Source organism: Mytilus californianus, unplaced genomic scaffold (genome assembly GCF_021869535.1).
Source record: "Mytilus californianus isolate M0D057914Y unplaced genomic scaffold, xbMytCali1.0.p SCAF_3, whole genome shotgun sequence".
Taxonomy (NCBI): Eukaryota; Metazoa; Mollusca; class Bivalvia; order Mytilida; family Mytilidae; genus Mytilus; species Mytilus californianus.
In genome coordinates this window covers 130,376,367-130,398,979 of record NW_026262679.1, presented here as the reverse complement: position 1 = coordinate 130,398,979, position 22,613 = coordinate 130,376,367, and the positions used below count along the sequence as shown (strand labels likewise).

General features: G+C 32.8%; 1 protein-coding gene across 1 annotated transcript; it reads left to right on the top strand.

Moving 5' to 3' along the window:
• The first annotated feature begins 7,589 nt into the window (after nucleotides 1–7,589).
• Nucleotides 7,590–17,648, top strand: LOC127736230 (neuronal acetylcholine receptor subunit alpha-10-like). Its single transcript, XM_052246817.1, has 8 exons — nucleotides 7,590–7,720; nucleotides 7,994–8,056; nucleotides 8,705–8,838; nucleotides 10,580–10,624; nucleotides 13,360–13,469; nucleotides 14,355–14,890; nucleotides 15,268–15,467; nucleotides 17,227–17,648. The coding sequence occupies exons 1-8, from the start codon at nucleotides 7,660–7,662 to the stop codon at nucleotides 17,461–17,463; spliced, it is 1,386 nt and encodes a 461-aa protein (XP_052102777.1). The 5' UTR covers nucleotides 7,590–7,659; the 3' UTR covers nucleotides 17,464–17,648.
• The last annotated feature ends 4,965 nt before the right edge of the window (nucleotides 17,649–22,613 follow it).

The window sequence follows — 22,613 nt, the reverse complement described above, 5'->3', positions numbered from 1 at the left end:
CTGTACCAAGCTTGAATATTGTGTCCATACTTTCCCCAACTGTTCAGAGTTCGACCTCTGCGGTCGTATCCAGCTGCTCCAGGCGGAGCGCATTTTTTTATTGCTTCGTGCCAATTTGATGAGTCAAGCCATTTCCAATTGATTTTTACAATTTGTTCTTATGTTGTGCTGTTACACCATTGTCACATGTAAGGGGAAGGTGGAGCACTCACAAACATGTTCAACACCGTCTCATGTTTATGCGTCTGTCCCAAACCGTTGAGCCTGTAATTCAGTGGTGGTCGTTGGTTGCTGTCTGTCATATTTGTTTTTAGTTTATTGTTTTGTCATAAATCAGGCCATTTCACATTATGTTCTGTTGAGGCCTTTGATATCTGACTTTACGGTAGAGTTTCATTTTTTGTTTATTTCTAACTGAATATCCGCCTGTATTATATATCTAATAGGACTTTTTGTTCTTTACCATTTTAGTGTTAACATCTACTGTAGTCTCTTTACCTTTGTCTTACTTTTGTACCCATTGTATGTCTGTACATATGCATTATGAAATATATATTGTGTGTATCTCTATACCAATGTAATATGTTTGTTTGGATAAAAAAATATATTATAAATAAGATTACAGGGTTTTTATTTTATTTCAAAGTAAAAAGTAAAATCTTTATCAGAATATAGATATAGATGGCACATATCCTTCAGACAATATCACAGTTTATCAATTCACGATGAAAGGGATCAAGTTCCATATGAACATTAAAAAAAGATCGCCACCTTCATCATCATCAAGTTGCTGGAGTTTCCCTTCACAAGGTTTCATAGTACATACTTTTTTTTTGTAAAATAACTGTTAGATGACGAATCACCACAATTAAAAGATTGCGTTGTACTCTAATCTAGGTATCAAGACTATATTTGTATTCTTTATTTTAAGGATAGAAACATGTCTTTTAAAAAATATTTTTTTAAGCCTAAGATTTAAATAGCTGGACCACGTGTACCTGTTTCTGGAAAAAATACCTATATATAATTTAATATTAAGGTATATGGGTAAAAAACATTTCATAAACAAGTGCCTGTGAGCAGGATATATAAAAATCAAGGTGAAAACTAATGACAAACACTATTCTTTAAAATTTGGGACACAAAATTTTATTCCCAAATAGCCAATTGCACTTTTTATTTTTCATATCTTGATTACGATACAATGAAATCTTACCCTTGTGGTCATTTATGCATAGTTACTTATTTTCGGGAAAAGTATGCACTATGAAACTTAAAAGGGAATTTCAAGCAATTTGATTGGACGAGAAGTTGTAAGTATGTGCTAAATATCCATTACACAAAACTCGTCCCCGGGCGAATAAGATATGTTGACAGCTGCTATTGGATATTTGTCTGTTTATATAATCTTTTGAAATATTTAATTTATTCTCTGTTTCTTTTTACTACTAGTTCTGAAAAACAAAGTATCTATAACTAAAATAATATCAAGGTATGAATAAGGTAGCGTTACGAAATCTAACCCATGTATAATAATTAAGTGGTGTTTCCATTGTCTACTTCATCCGATCAACGTTTAATACTTTTACATGTTTGCGTCCTAAGGCACTGGTCATTTTAAGATTACGATAAAAATGTACATAATTTTACAATGTAAAGATCCATTCATTGTTATTAGTAGGTGTTAAAATTATTGTTCCTTGAAATGTGAAGAAAGCATTAATTTAATTTATTTTTTGAGAGAGGAAACACTTTTAAAGTGAAGATTTTGTTCATTATTTAAGATATTAAGTAACTGATAAACAAATAAATAATTTGAAATGAAGCAAATAATTTTAAAGAAAAATGTTTCCTGTTTATTTATTTATGTTGTATATTCACACCTGAAAAACAAGTGGTCAGTATTTGTTGTCAGAAGTAAAATTTTGAAAAGGCCATAATTTGAACCAAGATCTTGAAATTTGTATAAACTTTACCGTTACATTCATGAACGGCAGCCATTGCTGTCAAGAAATACATTTAGCCTTGGACATGTTAAATTAATTTTTTTCTTAAAGAGGCAGCAAAAATATTAAATTATATTTTCCAACGAATGAAATTCTCGTAACTCGGTAGTCTTCACATCAGCGGCGGCAGCAAGTGTGAAAGTGTGATTTTAAGCTGTCGCGGTCAATAGCTTTGATGTTTACTCGTAACTCAGGAGTCTTCATATCAGCGACAGCAAGTGTGATAGTATGATTGAAAGCTGGCGCGGTCAATAGCTTAGATGTTTACTCGTAACTCTAGAGTTTTCACATCAGCGACAGCAAGTGTGATAGTGTAATTGAAAGCTGGTTCGGTCAATAGCTTAGATGTTTTCTTGTAACTCAATGAGTTATCACATCAGCGAAAGCAAGTTCGATAGTGTGATTGAAAGCTGGCGCGGTCAATAGCTTGGATGTTTTCTTGTAACTCAGTGAGTTATCACATCGGCAGCAAGTTCGATAGTGTGATTGAAAGCTGGCGCGGTCAATAGCTTAGTTGTTTACTTGTAACTCAATGAGTTATCACATTAGCGATAGCAAGTGTGATAGTGTAATTGAAAGATGGCTCGGTCAATAGCTTAAATATTTCTCGTAACTCAATAAGTTTACACATCAGCGAAAGCAAGTGTAATAGTGTAATTGAAAGCTGGCTCGGTCAATAGCTTAGATATTTTCTCGTAACTCGACGAGTCTTCACATCAGCGGCAACAAGCGTGATAAAGTGATTGAAAGCTGGTGCGGACAATAGCTTAGGTATTTTCTCGTAACTCAATTAGTCTTCACTACAAAACATGCGGGAAGTTCGATCAAAAGCTTAGATATTTTTAATTATAAATTCCATAGAAAAATGCTTGTTTTTGATTTTAGAGTGTCTTATCAAAATTTACCAGATGATAAAGGTTTATATATCTATTCATAATATTTCTGAAGAACGCCTGGTACGGGATTTGTACAAAAGTAATACAATTAACAAACAGCTTTAGAAATGTTATCGCATGAAGTTAAATGTTCTGACCATACAAAGTCATGATATAATGAGGATGATCTTTGCCATAATATAAGCCTATAGTGATGATCAATTGAAATGAATGAAAATACGTTGAGCGAAAGCTTAGCTCGATACCGATCCCAACAATTCTATCATAAATGAGTGGCACATTTTTATTCCCTATATTTGACTGTCAAATTCCAATTACTTTCTCATACTAGTAGCCCCTTCATGGTTTCTTGGAGAATTCTTCAAGGGACATATCCGGCATTTAAAAGAGCAATACTGTTTTGAGTATTAATAGGGTCATTTTATTCACCTCCTAGTTAAAATCAAAAATAAAACTTGGACCATTTACTCAGACAATCATACACCCTATACATTTCAGAATAACACAAAATTTAACAGAAGTTGAAAGTTTAATGAATATCCTTTGAATATACAACAAATTTAAGCATCTTTACATAATTTTCATCTCGGTAAGACGTCCCATTTAAAAGATGGTAGATTTGTTAAGGGATTCGAGGTACTGGACTCGTATCCTGTAACTGGGATCCTATTCCAGATACAAACAAATCTCGTATCCTGTAACTGGGATCCTATTCCAGATACAAACAAATCTCGTATCCTGTAACTGGGATCCCATACCAGATACAAATAAATCTCGTATCCTGTTACTGGGATCCTATTCCAGATACAAATAAATCTCGTATCCTGTAACTGGGATCCTATTCCAGATACAAACAAATCTCGTATCCTGTAACTGGGATCCTATTCCAGATACAAACAAATCTCGTATCCTGTAACTGGGATCCTATTCCAGATATAAATAAATCTCGTATCCTGTTACTGGGATCCTATTCCAGATACAAAAAATTCTCGTATCCTGTAACTGGGATCCTATTCCAGATACAAATAAATCTCGTATCCTGTAACTGGGATCCTATTCCAGATATAAATAAATCTCGTATCCTGTTACTGGGATCCTATTCCAGATACAAATAAATCTCGTATCCTGTACCTGGGATCCTATTCCAGATACAAATAAATCTCGTATCCTGTAACTGGGATCCTATTCCAGATACAAACAAATCTCGTATCCTGTAACTGGGATCCTTTTCCACATATAAATAAATCTCGTATCCTGTTACTGGGATCCTATTCCAGATACAAACAAATCTCGTATCCTGTAACTGGGATCCTATTCCACATATAAATAAATCTCGTATCCTGTTACTGGGATCCTATTCCAGATACAAATAAATCTCGTATCCTGCAACTGGGATCCTATTCCAGATACAAATAAATCTCGTATCCTGTACCTGGGATCCTATTCCAGATACAAATAAATCTCGTATCATGTGCCTGGGATCCTATTCCAGATACAAATAAATCTCGTATTCTGTATCTGGGATCCTATTCCAGATAAAAATAAATCTCGTATAGTGTAACTGGGATCCTATTCCAGATACAAATAAATCTCGTATCATGTGCCTGGGATCCTATTCCAGATACAAATAAATCTCGTATTCTGTATCTGGGATCCTATTCTAGATATGAATAAATCTCGTATCCTGTTACTGGGATCCTATTCCAGATACAAATAAATCTCGTATCCTGTACCTGGGATCCTATTCCAGATACAAATAAATCTCGTATTCTGTAACTGGGATCCTATACCAGATACAAATAAATCTCGTATCCTGTAACTGGGATCCGATTCCAGATACAAATAAATCTCGTATCCTGTAACTGGGATCCGATTCCAGATACAAACAAATCTCGTATCCTGTAACTGGGATCCGATTCCAGATACAAATAAATCTCGTATCCTGTAACTGGGATCCGATTCCAGATACAAATAAATCTCGTATCCTGTAACTGGGATCCTATTCCAGATACAAATAAATCTCGTATCCTGTAACTGGGATCCGATTCCAGATACAAATAAATCTTTGCTTTATTGGTATGGTATACAAAAATCGTCTCATGGTAACCTGCGGTTATATTAAAATGAGTGTTTACCGTTCACATGTCATTTTAGGGTACTCTTCGCCGTTCGCCTTTTACTAATGACGATTTCTTTAAAAATCAAATCCATGCAGTGATTAAAAAAAAAACGATACAACACTCTTTAAAGCTCTGTATGAACACTCGGGGTAGTCCCTTTGAAACATTTACTAGCTGATGTTTAAGAATTATATTGTTAAGCTCTTTGTATATATGGAAATGCAACATCTTCCCTTAAAATTTAAAGTTTCTGGACACATCTTTGATCGAATCAGGAACATAGATATACTGTCTCCAGATCGAGTGTTGGCTTCGGAAATGTAAACATTTTGTTTTTTTTTCGTTATTCTTGGGTTGTGATATATACCTTTCACAAATTCCAGCAAAACCCAGTCATGTCACGTTTCTTAAGGTCCATGTGGACCCTTTGGCTAAAATGGCTGCATTTTCACCTCAAAATTTACTCTTAGTACAGACAGACCTGCGCATCTGGCAAAAGTTTTAAGGCATAGCATGCCCTAGATAAATAAACTTCTAATGCATTGTATGTTTTAGAAAATTTAATATTTAACTGGATTTTGCAGTGCACTTTTTTTCGTCCTTGCAGAAGATGATAAAATTAACAAACAGTTGAGTTTCACTTGATAAGGTTAAGGAATTGATTCCGTAATTCAATGGTTGTCGTTGGTTGCTGTCTATATATCATATTTGTTTTTCGTTTATTGTTTGTCATAAATCAGGTCGTTTAATATTTTGTCATGTCGGGACTTTTCATATCAGACTATACGGTTTGGGTTTTGTTCGTTGACGAAGGCCGTGCGTATAGTAGCTTTTAGTTAATCATCTATAGTTTCATGTTTTGTTTATTTCTTACTGAATATTCGATTGTATTCTAGAACCTTGTCTAAAAAATATTTTAAACTTAAGATTTTAATTGATAGCTGGACCACAGGCAATTATTATCTCTTAAAAAAAACCCTATATACTTTTTATATTAAGATATATAGGTAAAAAGAAAACCCTATATACTTTTATATTAAGATATATCGGTAAAAAGAAAACAATTCAGAAACAAGTGCCTGTGAGCACGATATATAAAAATCAAGGTTAAAACTAACAACAAAAACTTTTTTTTCAAATTTGGGACATACAATTTTATTCAAAAATAGCCGATAGCATTTTTTATTTTTCATATACAATGAATTTTAACCTTCATTCTGATTTCATGCATATACTTACCTAGTACACGGGAAATGTATGTATCATGAAACGGAGAAGGCAATTACAAGCAATATGATTGGACGAGAAGTTGTAAGTATGTGCTAAATACCCATTACACATAACTTGTAAACTTGTCAGCGGGCGAGTTAGATATATTTACAGCTGCTATGTTATATTTGTCTGTTTTTATTACATTTTGTACTATTCATTCTCTGTTTATAAAATATTTTGTATTATTTATTCTCTCTGTTTATTTTTATTACTAGTTCTGAAAAAGCAAAGTGTCTATAACTAAAATAATATCAAGGTATAAATAGTGAAGCGTTATGAAATCTAGCCCATGTGAAATAATCAAGTTGTGTTTCCATTGTCTACTTCAACCGATCAACATTTAATACTTTAATATGTTTGCGTCCTAAGGCACTGGTCATTTTAAGATTACGATAAAAATGTACATCATTTTACAATGTAAAGATTCACTTATCATTATAAGTATAATTATTTGATTTAAATGAAAATATGAAAATATATTTTACAAAGAATAAAATTCTCGTAACTCAGCAGTTTTTACATCAGCGCCAGCAAGTGTGATAGCGTGATTGAAAGATGGAGCGGTCAATAACTTAGATGTTTACTTGTAACTAAATGAGTCTTCTCATCAGCGACAGCAAGTGTGGTGGTGTGATTGACAGCTGGTTCGGTCAATAGCTTAGATATTTTCTGGTAACTCGATGAGTCTTCACATCAGCGGCAACAAGTGTGATAGAGTGATTAAAAGCTTGCGCGGACAATAGTTAAGGTGTTTTCTCGTAACTAAACGAGTTTTCACATCAGCGGTAACAAGTGTGATAGAGTGATTAAAAGCTAGGGCATGCTATGCCTTAAAACTTTTCCAGATGCACAGGTTTTTCTGTAATTTTGAGGTGAAAATGCAGCCATTTTAGACGAAGGGTCCACATGAAGTTGAACCTTAACTATCTTATTTCACATATTCAATATAGGTACATGTATGTTAAAGCAAGGATTTGTATAGTAAGAACTTACTATACTAATCCTTGGTCAAAGTAATAAATATCAATAACACTGAAGATCATGTCGATATAGTAATTACTTACTTTCATTTGTTAAAGTTTTGATACCTTAATTACATGAAAATGAGTAATGTTCTTCACTAATTAATTGTTGCCATTATTTAATCAAGGATACCATCAACTCAACTTCAAAGAATGACACTTGTAGTTAACACAATGAAAACACATAGAATATGTAATTATACGTTTACCTGTAAATTGAATAGTTATATAACATTTCGTCACAAAGAAAGATTATATATTTGAAGTTTTGTCTGGACATTACAAATAACCGATTTGATAGAAATTTAAAGAAGGATTACTATAGTGTTTTACCTGGTTAAGAATGGATGTTGTAAAATTAGGAAGCATTATTTTATGTGTTTATTTCTGTACTTGCAACTTGGGTAAGTGATTTTGTACATGATAAAAAAGAAAAACAACAAACAAACATAAAAAACAAAAACGAAACAAAACAAAACAAAACACACTCTCTAAGAGCTAGCATGTTGTATGCCATTTATTTAAGATTATTTATGTCTTAATCATTACTTTAATTAGTTAATTTTATCTAATTTATTTCTATTTAGCTGTTGCCAGTTTTACGCTTGATATTCAGTAATTGATTATATTTCTGAAGTACCTATTGATTTAACGACATTTTACAATATTTTCGACAGGTTTCTGTAAGGTTATTAATGACAAAACTCCTGATGGATCCTCCGGCAGTTCAGAATCTTTCGGTAAGTCTTACAAATTAAATTTTCTAAGAAAAGAAAGGTATTCACAAAAGTTAAACATTTTGAAAAAAATGTCATAATTTTATAGTAAATACAAAATAATAGATAATTTGAATATTTCATGCATGTGCAAGACGAGTGTACCGTTGAACATAAACCATCTGAAAAGATGCCTATAACATATCACGAGCTTCTTTTTCATCAATGGAGCGAGTGGATGCGAGTCAATATGAAAGTTGGGGCTAGTCGGACAAGTCATTTTGACGAGTTGATGGAAAAGTGGGGCTATTTGGTTGAAATTGTTAGTCGAGTTGGAGGGTTGTTTTGCATTGTCGTAAATAATCATGCAAATGTCTTTTTTGTTTTAATGATTTCCTTTTTTCAAACGAAGAACTGTTAGAAGAGAGGCGAAAGTTACCACAGGGATATCCAAACTAATAAACCAAACCCAAATTGACAATGCCATAGAAGTAATGTCTTACTCCTTTATAATTTCATCAGTCGTTACAAAAAACGTCCCGCGTTGAAAGTATGAAGATATATAACATTGTTTCTTCACATGTTCTACATGTATACAGGTTCCCTATCCAGGTTATATAATTTAACAGCGTTGAGGATATATAACATTGTTTCTTCACATGTACTATACAGGTTCCCTATCCAGGTTAGATAATTTAACAGCGGACCTGTTAGCTGATTATGGACCTAATGTCCGACCAGTCTGTCCCGGACAAGAAACAATTCCTGTTACTGTTGATCTTGCAGTCAGACAGCTTATAACACTGGTTAGTACTAAACATCGAAAAGATTATCTAAGTGGAAAATTAAGAACCTGACTGTACATTTTTGTAAAAACGCCTAGGAATATGGTAAAAAAGAAACTCTAATAAGGACTTCCAGTCATCATGGTTCTTTCTAAGTTTTTATACAATTAAAATCTGTATGGTCTATAAACGATACTGGGGCTGCTTTAAACGCAATACTGTGTTCAATAAATACAGATCTATTTACACATTTTATTTACAGTTTACAGTTCGAAATATAGGGGGTAACTGTCTAAGCAACAGTTCATGATTTATTAAAAATTGATAATATGAAACAATAATTAAATGTTCTTTATAATATAAGAAAGAAGATGTGGTTTGATTGCCAATGAGACAACTCTCCACAAGAGACCAAATGACACAGAAATTAACAACTATAGGTCACCGTACGGCCTTCAACAATGAGCAAAGCCCATACCGTACAGTCAGCTATAAAAGGCACCGAAATGACAATGTAAAACAACTCAAACGAGAAAACTAACGGCTTAATTTATGTACAAAAAATGAACGAAAAACAAATATGTAACACATAAACAAACGACAACCACTGAATTACAGGCTCCTGACTTGGGACAGGCACATACATACAGAATGTGGCGGGGTTAAACATGTTAGCGGGATCCCAACCCGCCCCCTAACCTGGGACAGTGGTGTAACAGTACAACATAAGAACGAACTATAAAAATCAGTTGAAAGAGGCTTAACTCATCAGATGAATAAAATACAAATACTACAAATACAAGTGGACGTGGCCGGGTACTTGTACATCCAAACAACAAAAAGACACTAAGTACAGATCTGAGAGTACTCGCAGTTACTGACAGCTAGTTCAAAGCCACTAACAATTAATAAAAAAAATCATGCATCTATGACTAAATTATCAATCCGTACACATCCAACATCCAATGGATTTAGTGTAAAGACGTCATAAACAGAGAAAAAAAACGACCTTGTGCAATGCCTATAATGTCTTTTATCATTGACCAAAAATCTTATATTTACCCGAATAATTGAGCCCCTCCCTGTAAGCGATCCCTTCTACTTGCAGGCCAATATAGCCACCGTGATGCAGCGGAATATAATACTGATTTATATAGGTTAATCTTATAACACTTAAATCGCAGTTGTGTCCTCGGGTCAAACTTTGTAAAATAGTGAAATTCCTTCTATAATGCGAAGACTGTCTTTCTCATGGGAATCGGGTTAAGTTATAAAACTTTGTAAAACAACAATTAAACTCGGTATTCAAAATAAAGAAAAATATATACAATATAAAACAATAGTTATGTTAATATCTAGCACTTTTGAAATTTTGATAAATAGTTCTTAAACGTAACTTTTGTTTTCCCCCCGGTTATACATTAAAATCTTTAGTTACACGTTAGAAATAAACTATAATTTTGATATATATGTCAAAGTAATTAAAACACCTTTAAAAAAGTGATACTGAATCTAAAGCTATCGTATTGTAACCGGAGAGCATGATTCTACTTGCAAAATCGCATGTCTCCACCGGGACTCGAACCCGGGACCTCTGTGTTACAAGGCAGCGCGTTAACCGACTGAGCTAAAGAAGTACTTCCTTAGCTCAACCGCTTACGGCTGACTAAGTATCTACTAATGAAGGGAAGCAATCCCGTCACACTTTCCCCACCTCAAGAGTCACAGTATCATAACATATTGTTTCGCTTTCGTCTTGCAGAACGAACCAGAACAGACAGTGCAGTTTAACGTATGGATGCGATTGGTTAGTATATTTCTAATTTTATATTTTTTACTATTTTAATTTAGTTATTTGTTAGAAATGTTTACTTTTATTTCACCATCTCAACAATTAAGATGATGTAAGCCAGCAACAGTTGGTATACATGCCGAGTTAAGAGTAAGATATCACACTAGGTAGCTATCTATAATATACCACGACAAGTCAACAGTTGGTATACATGCCGAGTTAAGAGTAAGATATCACACTAGGTAGCTATCTATAATATACCACGACAAGTCAGCAGTTGGTATAGATGCCGAGTTAAGAGTAAGATATCACACTAGGTAGCTAGATGTACAAGATGAAAAATGTAATATGATAATTATGTTAATAAAAGTATCCTAGTAAGATGATAAAAGTTTCCTAGGATATGTTCTAAGATCTGTTTTAAGATAAAAGTGTCCTAAGATATGTTCTAATATCTGTTTTAAGATAAAAAAAATTCCTCAGATCTGTTATAAGATAAAAATGTCCTCAGATATGTTCTAAGATAAAAGTTTCCTCAGATCTGTTCTAAGATAAAAGTGTCATAAGATATGTTCTAAGATCTGTTCTAAGATAAAAGTGTCATAAGATATGTTCTAAGATCTGTTCTAAGATAAAAGTGTCCTAAGATATGTTCTGAGATGAAAGTTTCCTAATATATATTCTGAGATCTGTTCTAAAATAAAAGTGTCCTAAAATAAATTCTAAGATAAAAGTGTCATAAGATATGTTCTAAGATAAAAGTGTCTTAAGCTCGGTTCTAAGACCTGTTATAAGATAAAAGTTTCCTCAGATCTGTTCTAAGATGAAAATGTCCTCAGATACAAAAATGTATCTTCTAAGATAAAAGTTTCCTCAGATCTGTTCTAAGATAAAAGTGCCCTTTGATATGTTCTAAGATCTGTTCTAAGAGAAAAGTTCCTCAGATATATTCTAATAACTGTTCTAAGATAAAAGTGTCCTAAGATATGTTCTATGATCAGTTCCAAGATAAAAGTTTCCTCAGATATGCTCTAAGATAAAAGTGTCCTAAGATATGTTCTAAGATATTAAGATAATTGTCCTAAGATATGTTCTAATATCTGTTCTAAGATAAAAAAAAAATTCCTCAAATATGATCTTAGATCTGTTCTAAGATAAAAGTGTCCTAAGAAATGTTCTAAGATCTGTTCTGAGATAAAAGTGTTCTTATATATGTTTTGAGATGAAAGTTTCCTAAGATATGTTCTAAGATAAAAGCGTCCTAAGATCTGTTCTAAGATAAAAGTGTCTATTATATGTTCTAAGATCTGTTCAAAGATAAAATTTTCCTCAGATATGTTCAAAGATAAAAGTGTCCTTTGATATGTTCTAAGATCTGTTCTAAGAGAAAAGTTCCTCAGATATGTTCTAATAACTGTTCTAAGATAAAAGTGTCCTAAGATATGTTCTATGATCTGTTCTAAGATAAAAGTGTCCTTTGATATGTTCTAAGATCTGTTCTAAGAGAAAAGTTCCTCAGATATGTTCTAATAACTGTTCTAAGATAAAAGTGTCCTAAGATATGTTCTATGATCTGTTCTAAGATAAAAGTTTCCTCAGATATGCTCTAAGATAAAAGTGTCCTAAGATATGTTCTAAGATCTGTTTTAAGATAATTGTCCTAAGATATGTTCTAATATCTGTTCTAAGATAAAAAAAAATCCTCAAATATGTTCTTAGATCTGTTCTAAGATAAAAATGTCCTAAGAAATTCTAAGATCTGTTCTAAGATCTGTTCTGAGAAAAAAGTGTTCTTATATATGTTTTGAGATGAAAGTTTCCTAAGATATGTTCTAAGATCTGTTCAAAGATAAAAGCGTTCTAAGATAAAAGTGTCTACTATATGTTCTACGATCTGTTCAAAGATAAAATTTTCCTCAGATATGTTCTAAGATAAAAGTGTCCTAAGATATGTTCTGAGATGAAAGTTTCCTAATATATGTTCTAAGATCTGTTCTAAGATAAAAGAGTCCTAAAATATGTTCCAAGATAAAATTGTTCTTAGATATGTTCTAATGTCTGTTCTAAGATTAAAGTTTCCTCAGATATATATGTTCAAAGACAAAAATGTCATAAGGTATGTTCTAAGAACTGTTCTGAGATAAAAGTGTTCTTATATATGTTCTGAGATGAAAGTTTCCTAAGATATGGTCTAAGATCTGTTCTAAGGTTAAAATTTCCTTAGATATATATGTTCTTAGATAAAAGTGTCATAAGATATGTTCTAAGATCTGTTCTGATATAAAAGTGTTCTTGTATATGTTCTGAGATGAAAGTTTCCTAAGATATGGTCTAAGATCTGTTCTAAGATAAAAGTGTGACCTAAGAAATGTCCTAGGAAAAGTATCCTGAAAAATGTTCTAAAATACGGTCAAGTGACTTGATTAAATGTTTGTCTGTCCGCATTTAGGAATAATCAAGCGATGATGTTTGTAATACGGTTTAGGTGAAATATTACAGTCAAAATTGTTGTTTATGTTTCGTCTATGACATGTCGTAGGACCATCATAAGACAGTTTTGTTGACATGGTCCAAGGAGCTGTTCACAAGTTTGGAATACAATTTTGAAAAACGACAAAAAGAAATCGATTATAAATATGATTAAGATCATAAGTGGATAAATAGCTGGATACGATTTGAACGAATTTGTCATGATTTAAACAGATATAAAATGAGTGAGACACTTATGGTGATTGGTATTATTTTCATAGGGCTGGGTGGACTGTCATCTGAAGTGGAACCCGGACGATTATAACGGAACAAAGTCTGTAGTATTACCTATAGATCTCATCTGGAAACCGGATATTACACTTTATGAAAGGTAATACATATTCTTATTGTTAACAGACATAATCATATAGTCTCTAAATGTTGTTAACAGACATAATCATATAGTCTCTAAATGTTGTTAACAGACATAATCATATAGTCTCTAAATGTTTTTATCTATAATAACAAATATGAAAATTTAATCATCATTCACTGAAGAACACAAAAAAAAATAGTACTTTTTCTCGAAAATCTCAGTAAACAATCATGCAATTCCAGCTTTCACTTTAGTTGGTGGATTGTACGTATGTAATTAGTTGAAATAACCCATTTAAACAAACCAAATAAAGCATGCAAATTCGTGGATCAGATCTGGGGAATATTTACTTATCATCGTAGCTCATGATGACAGGGATCGCAGATCAAATCCTAGGAATATTTACTTATCATCGTAGCTCATGGTGGCAGGGAACCAGTACTATTCTCATGGAAAGTGTCTTAACTATTATTTAAGAGTCAATATAAGATACAGGAAATTGCATATTTGAGAAACTTTATTTAAGACTAAGTTCTCATTACCCGACCCTCCTGATATATAAATCAAAAGCAACAACCCTAAAAGAAACAAAGACAAAACAACTAGCAATTACTAATCACAACAATAAAGAAAATTGAAGCAAACAATAGAATAGGCATTGATGTCAGATGCTCATGGAAAAAAACCAACAATTTGCATTGTTCGGTAACGAGTCATATTCATTGTGGGAAAGAAAGGACTACATATCTGAATATTAACCTTGACATTTAATACAGATATTGTTTAAAATGTGAATTGATTGATATGGATACCTAATGATACCGAAATCAAACTAGGGACATGCGTAGAAATAACTACTTATTGTAACATGATTGGTATAGCTATCAATTTGTTTTGCAGTATTTCGGAGGAATTCTACGGTTTTGAGAAGTTCAGAGCTCATATCTACGCCGATGGCCATGTTACTTACAACTTTCCCTCCAAAATAGAAGCATTATGTCCAGTTTCAGTGGCCAAATTTCCTTATGATAGCCAAATATGTTCTCTGATGTTCGGTTCATGGTCATATAACGGGTTTGAACTTGATGTCTCAACCAAGCATGGTGCAGGAGATCTATCCTCAGTAAAAGAGAATGTAGAATGGATCATTGAAAAAATACCAGCCGTCAGACACGAACTTTATTATGGTTGTTGTCCGGAACCGTATCCTGATGTTACATTTTATATCAATCTAAAGAGGAAACCAGGCTATTACGTCACAAATATACTGATACCCTCCTTACTGGTTACATTGGTAGCAGGGCTAGGATTTTTCCTACCAGCTGACTCTGGAGAGAAAGTGGGTTTAGAATTGACCGTGATGTTAGCAATGTCTGTATTCCAGTTATTGATAGCGGACCATTTACCCCCATCTGCTGACGAAACACCTTGGATATGTAAGTATTTCAGCTACAACCCTAGAACTTCAAATCCTTTTGACTTTTCAAAATCTTGTCTACTGTCATTAAATTATATCTCATTTCGGAGATCGACTTATATACTAGTATACAAATTAAAACGAAAGAATAGATGTCAATATATGCAATTCCAACGAAAAATAGCATTAACACCAAGCAAAAACGCTTCAATACTTTAAACAGGTTTAAAAAACCTCCCCTTATAGACCCCATTATCTTTAAATTGTACGTTACCTTTCTTCTGCTTTTTTTCCCTGTTCAATATAATTTTGAAATATTTCCTTCATTTTGTAATTAGAATAATGACAATGAACATCTCAATTTTTGTATTTTTTCATATTCTTTTTTTTTTCCAGCCTCATTTTTCAGTTTTACAATGATCTTATCTGGTGGTTCTTCATGTTGGCAAGTATTGGTATTGAATTTACATCATCGAGGTGACAGACCAATGCCAGATTGGTTAAAATTTTATGTATTGAAACTGCTTGGTAGACTAACATATGTAGATGTTCCGAGAGTAAAACCCGTTTACGTAACAGAATCTCAACCGAAATGTGTAAGTATTGTTTTATCCATTATAGTCTGTTAATCATTGACAGATTGTTGTTGGTTTATGTTCAGCGACCAATATTACAAAATATATAAAGGATTATATCCAATATCTGTGAAAGCAAAAATATGAAATTACCGATACTGTACACTGATTTTAGTTTTTAACAATTTTTATTTTCATATTTCTATATTCTTACATATTCTCATCCTGAATTTGTCCCGACTGCGAGAAAGTAATTTCAATTAGTCTTTTTTGTCCATAGCCAGTTCTAAACTTGTCTTCATCAGCTAAAAAAAGTCCAATCATTATCGTAACTATGTTTTTCTCAGACTACTTATTATGTTTTACACTACTGGTAAATCAGTTGGAGGTATAGATGATTAATTTTGTAAATTAAAGTTTGTTTATTAAAGAACTAGCTGTCAGTACTAAAAAAAAGTCCAATGGTAAGTAGCAAAACTTTAAAAGAAAACTGTTACCAAGAATGTATTACTGTTACAGTGAATAGTACACAATAAATTTGCAATTGATGAGGGAACATATGGTTCATCTGCAGCTTTAAACAATCAAATTGTTATTGATAAACGTACACGACAGACAAAGCTGAGTACACGACAGACAAGTCTGAGTAAACTACAGACAAGTCTGTGTACACGACAGACAAAGCTGAGTACAAGACAGACAAGTCTGTGTACACGGCAGAAAAATCTGCGAACACGACAGACAAAGCTACGTAAATGATAAAGCAGTGTTCACGACAGACACAGTGCGTACACAATAGACAAAGCGGCGTACACGACAGACAAAGCAGTGTTCACGGCTGACAAAGCTACATACACGGAAACACGGCAGACAAAGCTACGTACGCGCCAGACAAAGCTGCGTTCATGATGGACAAAGCTACGTACACAGCAGACAAAGCTACGTACACGGCAGAAAAAGCTACGTACACGGCAGACAAATCTACGTACATGGCAGACAAAACTGCGTACATGACCGACACAGCTGCGTACACGACAATCAAAGCTACGTATACGACACAGCTGTGTTCACGGCAGACCCAGTGCGTACACGACAGACAAAGCGGCGTACACGACAGACAAAGCAGTGTTCACGGCAGACAAAGCTACGTACCACGCAGACAAAGCTATGTACGCGTCAGACAAAGCTGCGTTCATGACAGACAAATCTGTGAATACGGCAGACAAAGCTGTGTACACAGCAAACAAAACTACGTACACAGCAGACACAGCTATGTAGACGGCAGACACAGTGCGTACACGACAGACAAAGCTAGGTACACGACAAAGCAGTTTTCACGGCAGAAAAACCTACGTACATGGCAGACAAAGCTGTGTACATTGCAGACAAAGCTACATACACGGCAGACTAAGCTGCGAACACAGCAGACAAAGCTGTGTACACGGTAGACAAAGCTTCGTACACGACAGACACAGCTGTGCATACGGCAGACAAAACTGTGTACACGGCAGACATAGCTACGTACACGACAGACAAATCTGTGAACATGGCAGACAAAGCTACGTACACGACAGACAAAGCTGTGCACACGGTAAACAAAGCTGCGTACATGGCGGACAAAGCTACGTACATATCAGACAAAGCTACGCATACGACAGACAAATCTGCATACATGATAGTCAAAGCTGCATAACTTTACAATGATTAGTTATATAAACTTCCATTTTTCTTTATATAAACTTCCATTTTTCTTTATATAAACTTCCATTTTTCTTTAAAGGATAAATCATTGGCCAAAATATTTAACATTCTGGACAAGAATAGAAAATACAAAGAGGAAGAACTGGGAAACACCTCGTCTATAAGTCTATCGGAACAAGAAACCGAGATTGCAGAAAACTCAGAATTATGGATTAGTCTCGCCTTAATGGTGGACAGAATTGGAATGATGGTGTTCTTTTTAAGTTTAAGCATTGGATGTGGTTATATTTTTAATAGAATTCAGTCAGTTGAATGATTCTTTTTTATGACACGTGACTGCTTATTGGCGGTATTACTGTATTTTACACTGAGCCAGAATATTAATGCATCATTGTTTTCCTTTATACTATTGTGATGTTACTGAAAAGATAAATGTACTATAGTCTTTCTTGTTTGATTCTTTAACAGTCTTTTAATTGTTATATTAAATATTTTAACTTACGTTGTTCGTTTTTAATGATGGCATCTGTTTCATAGCAGAGGTAGTTTGAAATGAAATGGATTAAAGGTCTCGCTGTCTATTTAATAGATCAACATTTTTATATTAATTTTCATGATTGTTTGAAATTTAGTCCCAAAATTGTTCAATACATGAACTGTTTCAAATGTGAATTTAATCCTCATCTGAAGTCAAACTTTGGATTAATTCACATAAGCTACATAAGCTGAGTCACGCACATAGGATTACATCATTTAATTGAATAATATCATATACATATAAAAGATAAAAGATAAAAGATAAAAGATTTATACTTACCTGGTAACACCAGAAGCTTCCGACGCGTCGAAATAGCTTCTAACACGAATCTGTCCTGGCATCAACATTTTAGTTTATAAATTATACTGTTCAGATCAAAATCCAACTTTATCAAATGAGATGCGTAATAACCATTGGAAGGAATAAGAATTAGTATACACTTTAAGAACATTATATCTAAGCGCATGATTACCAGAGCTGAATTACGAAAAGTTTTTTTTTTTTAATAATTGGTTTAAAAAGTAAAATCACAAAATACCGAACTCCGAGGAAAATTCAAAACGGAAAGTACCTAATCAAATGGCAAAATCAAAAGCTCAAACACATCAAACGAATGGATAACAACAGTCATATTCCTTACTTGGTACAGGCATTTTCTTATGTAGAAAATGGTGGATTAAACCTGGTTTAATAGCTAGTTAAACCTCTCACTTGTATGACAGTCTAACCAAACATTCAAACTTGACTGATAATGTCCCTCGAGTGGTCTGAGATCCATTTTGTTTTTAAGGTTAAAGTATAAGAGAAGATCATACTTTTATTAATCAACTTAAACTTAAGTGACCTATTGGTTTCTTCATACTACTCCTACATCACACATCCAATATCATAGTTTACAAACCGAACAAAGTCACTTGAAGAGCAGGAGATGTCTACTGATTTTGAGGTTACTAGGTCAAAGAAAGGTCCACAGGAATAGTAATAGACTTCGATTTGTGGTAAACAAGGTGTCAGATAATGCTTGTGATCATACATCCGTAATGTTCACCGCCGTGAATGTATTGGATGAGTAGGTCTATTTTTTGTAGCCGAGATTTTTGTCATCTGATATCATTTCTTACTATCGGAATTTACCGTGAACGGCTGAACAGTGGAGCAGAAATCGCTTATCTTTATGGAAAACATAAACTTTTCTCTAGTTTTATTGGGGTGCACATTTGCCACTTGTTATCCCTAAGTTTTTAAAGAAAGTGCGGAAATATAAAATGGGAATGTCTATCCATAACTACTAATTATTTGATCATTAAATTGTACCTTTAGCCCAACGTGGTTATGTAGATATCATTATGTCTATTCGCCGTCACCTATCATCTGAATAATTCCTTAACTTGAAAGATTTCTTTCCCGTTAAAAAGAGTTGAGATTTTCTTCGATTATGTTTTAAAAACACGGCTAGTTGTGTGCGCTTCAACACTGGAAGGAATACATAAAGGGAAAAAAGAAGTATTACATTTTCCCGGCTTTTAGATTGGCCTTTCGTGTATACCGCAGGTGAAAGAAGTCAACTTAGGAGCGGTGTGAGTTGATGCAAGTGTATAATATGTTTTTCTATATATTTATGAATAACTGCAGTGCGTATATTTACAATATAAATTTTGAAATATATTGAACTATTTTCTTGAGAATTATTCGAAAAGACTTCCAGATTTTCATTTTGATGTAAAATGACGGTGGACATGGACACCATAAACAAGCTCCGTTGACTTCTAAGATTGCCATGATACTATTTAACTCCAATTTCTAAAACATTTCACACAAAACTGTTTTGTGCAGGTTTTAAGGAAGAATAGATACTACCGTTTTCCCTCAAAGAAGATGAAGGAAGTAGTCGGCATACATTACGAACCAATGGTAATAACGGACGTAATATCCACAAATCATTTTTGTGTTCCAAATTATTCCCCTACTAGCTCAAAATTAATTATGAAGTACAGAAAACAAACAAGAATGTAACTTAAGGAGCGCTGACTTTTATTCCTGATTTATCGTCTCGCATCAAAAGTTTGGATTGTCCCACATTATTGAATATATAAAACAGTCTGGTTGTCCCACATAATTTTATGTTATAAAAAGTTCTGATTGTCCCACATTATTTTATGTTATAAAAAGTTCTGATTGTCCCACATAATTTTATGTTATAAAAAGTTCTGATTGTCCCACATTATTTTATGTTATAAAAAGTTCTGATTGTCCCACATAATTTTATGTTATCAAAAGTTTTGATTGTCCCACATTATTTTATGTAATCAAAAGTTCTGATTGTCCCACATTATTTTATGTTATAAAAAGTTCTGGTTGTCCCACATAATTTTATGTTATCAAAAGTTCTGATTGTCCCACATTATTTTATGTTATAAAAAGTTCTGATTGTCCCACATTATTTTATATACAAAAGTTCTGATTGTCCCACATAATTTTATGTAATCAAAAGTTCTGATTGTCCCACATTATTTTATGTAATCAAAAGTTTTGATTGTCCCACATTATTTTATATGATCAAAAGTTTTAAGCGTCCCACATAATTTTTTATCAAAATTTCTGTTTGTCCCACATTATTTTATGTTATAAACAGTTCTAATTGTCCCACCTTATCTTATTTTATAAACAGTTGTTATTGTCACACATTATTTTATGTTAAAAAGGTCTGATTGTCCCACATTATATTATGTTATAAATAGTTCTGATTGTCCCAAAACATTTTACGCTATCAAAAGTTATGATTGTCCCACATTATATTATGTTATAAACATTCTGATTGTCCCAAAACATTTTACGCTATCAAAAGTTATGATTGTCCCACATTATATTATGTTATAAACAGTTCTGATTGTCCCAAAACATTTTACGCTATTAAAAATTATGATTGTCCCACATTATATTATGTTATAAACATTCTGATTGTCCCAAAACATTTTACGCTATCAAAAGTTATGATTGTCCCTCATTATATTATGTTATAAACATTCTGATTGTCCCAAAACATTTTACGCTATCAAAAGTTATGATTGTCCCACATTATTTTATGTTTGAAAAACAATGTAAGGAAAGTGTTTTTTTCGCGATATTTTTAAACTAAAATGATATATTTCTGAAACATCGAATAAGTTGAAATCAATTTTAGATATGTAATTATAAATTGTTAAATGAATTATCAGTAAAAATGCAGTTTTAATTAAATAATCAAAGTACTGAAGTACTGAACATCGGATGACCGCAGGTTCTTGTGGATGGTCAAAAGCACATGTCATAGAAACAGATCACATCTCTATACCTGAAACTGAGGTTAATTTACAGAGATTTTTTTTTCTTATACAAGTTCGTGCTTGGATGATGAATAAATGACAGGAAATTCAACCTCACCGTAATAACTATTATATTGTAGTGATACAAATCAGTATACCTTAGACTATTATACTAATATAATAATAGTTCCAGAGAATACACTGGTTTGTTGTTATATATTATATTAATATTACGGTTGCATGTATATATAATTTTCATCTATTTGTATATCATACTATTCTACTATTATTATAGTGTAATGCAAGTGCATGGTGGACACTCTTCTGTAAAAAAAAATCAAAGTCTTAAAGGCTGTAAAAACAATTGCTGCCATGTTAATGTTTTGTGGACTTTTATTTTTCATCCATATATATAAGAATTAAACCTGACAGGACAGGAGTGTTGACTAGCGAGAAGCAAGACGGTTTTAACTTTATATCAATATAAGACTTTAGCAGGAAATCATTTTAAATATGTTTTATATTTTACAAGGAGACAACAAGTTTACCAGGCTAAAGTTGGGGTTAATTATACATGTGCTGAAACATATAACTGAAAAAAAAAATCATTATGGATTATCCCCTGGTAGTGTTTGTAACTGGGCAATAATTTCCTTTATTGATTTAATTTTAACCATTTTCATAATTAATTTAAATTAACCATTCAGTTAAAACATTTCAACTTCCCAGACGCTAATGTTGAAAAACGGGACAGAAATAAAATATCTTACAAGACATAAACATGTAAAAAATAAATATATATTTCAGCTTACTAACAATATTTTCATAATGTTACTTTGACATCATTTCTTAAAACTAAGTCCCAAACATAATTGCTCAGTTGACATGTGTCATCCTCATGCGATACGAGATAACTATAATTCTGATGCAATCCCGAAAAGGGGGGTCATCACAAACAAACATGACATTAAATTGTCATTATACGAACTAGAACAAACAGCTCTATGTTGCTTTGATATTTATCAATTTTCAGGAAACATGTGAAATAAATTTCAGGTCCATTTCATTATAGTGCCTAACAAGATTGTGTGAGGTAGACGAAATTGACCTTAAAACGATCGTATTGTCTTTTGATGTCCAAAAATAGGCAGATCGGACATATACGGACTTTATCTAATGACTACATAAATTTGGGATTTATTATAATTATAATATTCTAATGAAACTGAAAATTGTATTTTTTTTTAGGATAAACAACAATTTTACCTGGCGTAGCCGTTCATAAATGTTTTTCTGCATTTATCTTCGAAAAATGGCGTATTTAATGGAATAGAACGTTAATACAGTAAACTTTCTCTTTTTTCTCCGCAATAGGCTATCAAAAATAATTTATCTAATGTGTATGTGGAAAATTATGTGAAAAGATAAAAAGTGGCAATTGTTACCTTTCATACCTTAAGTTTCGTTCATCTGATTCTGACCAATGCTTATATACTAAATATCTATTTATATGCCGCTATTATTGTTGTTGTTACCAATTATGTAAATCAATTGTATCTGATTTTATGCCCTTTATGGGCCCTGTAATTTGGGAAATAAAAAAAAATCTATTCATTGATAAAACGT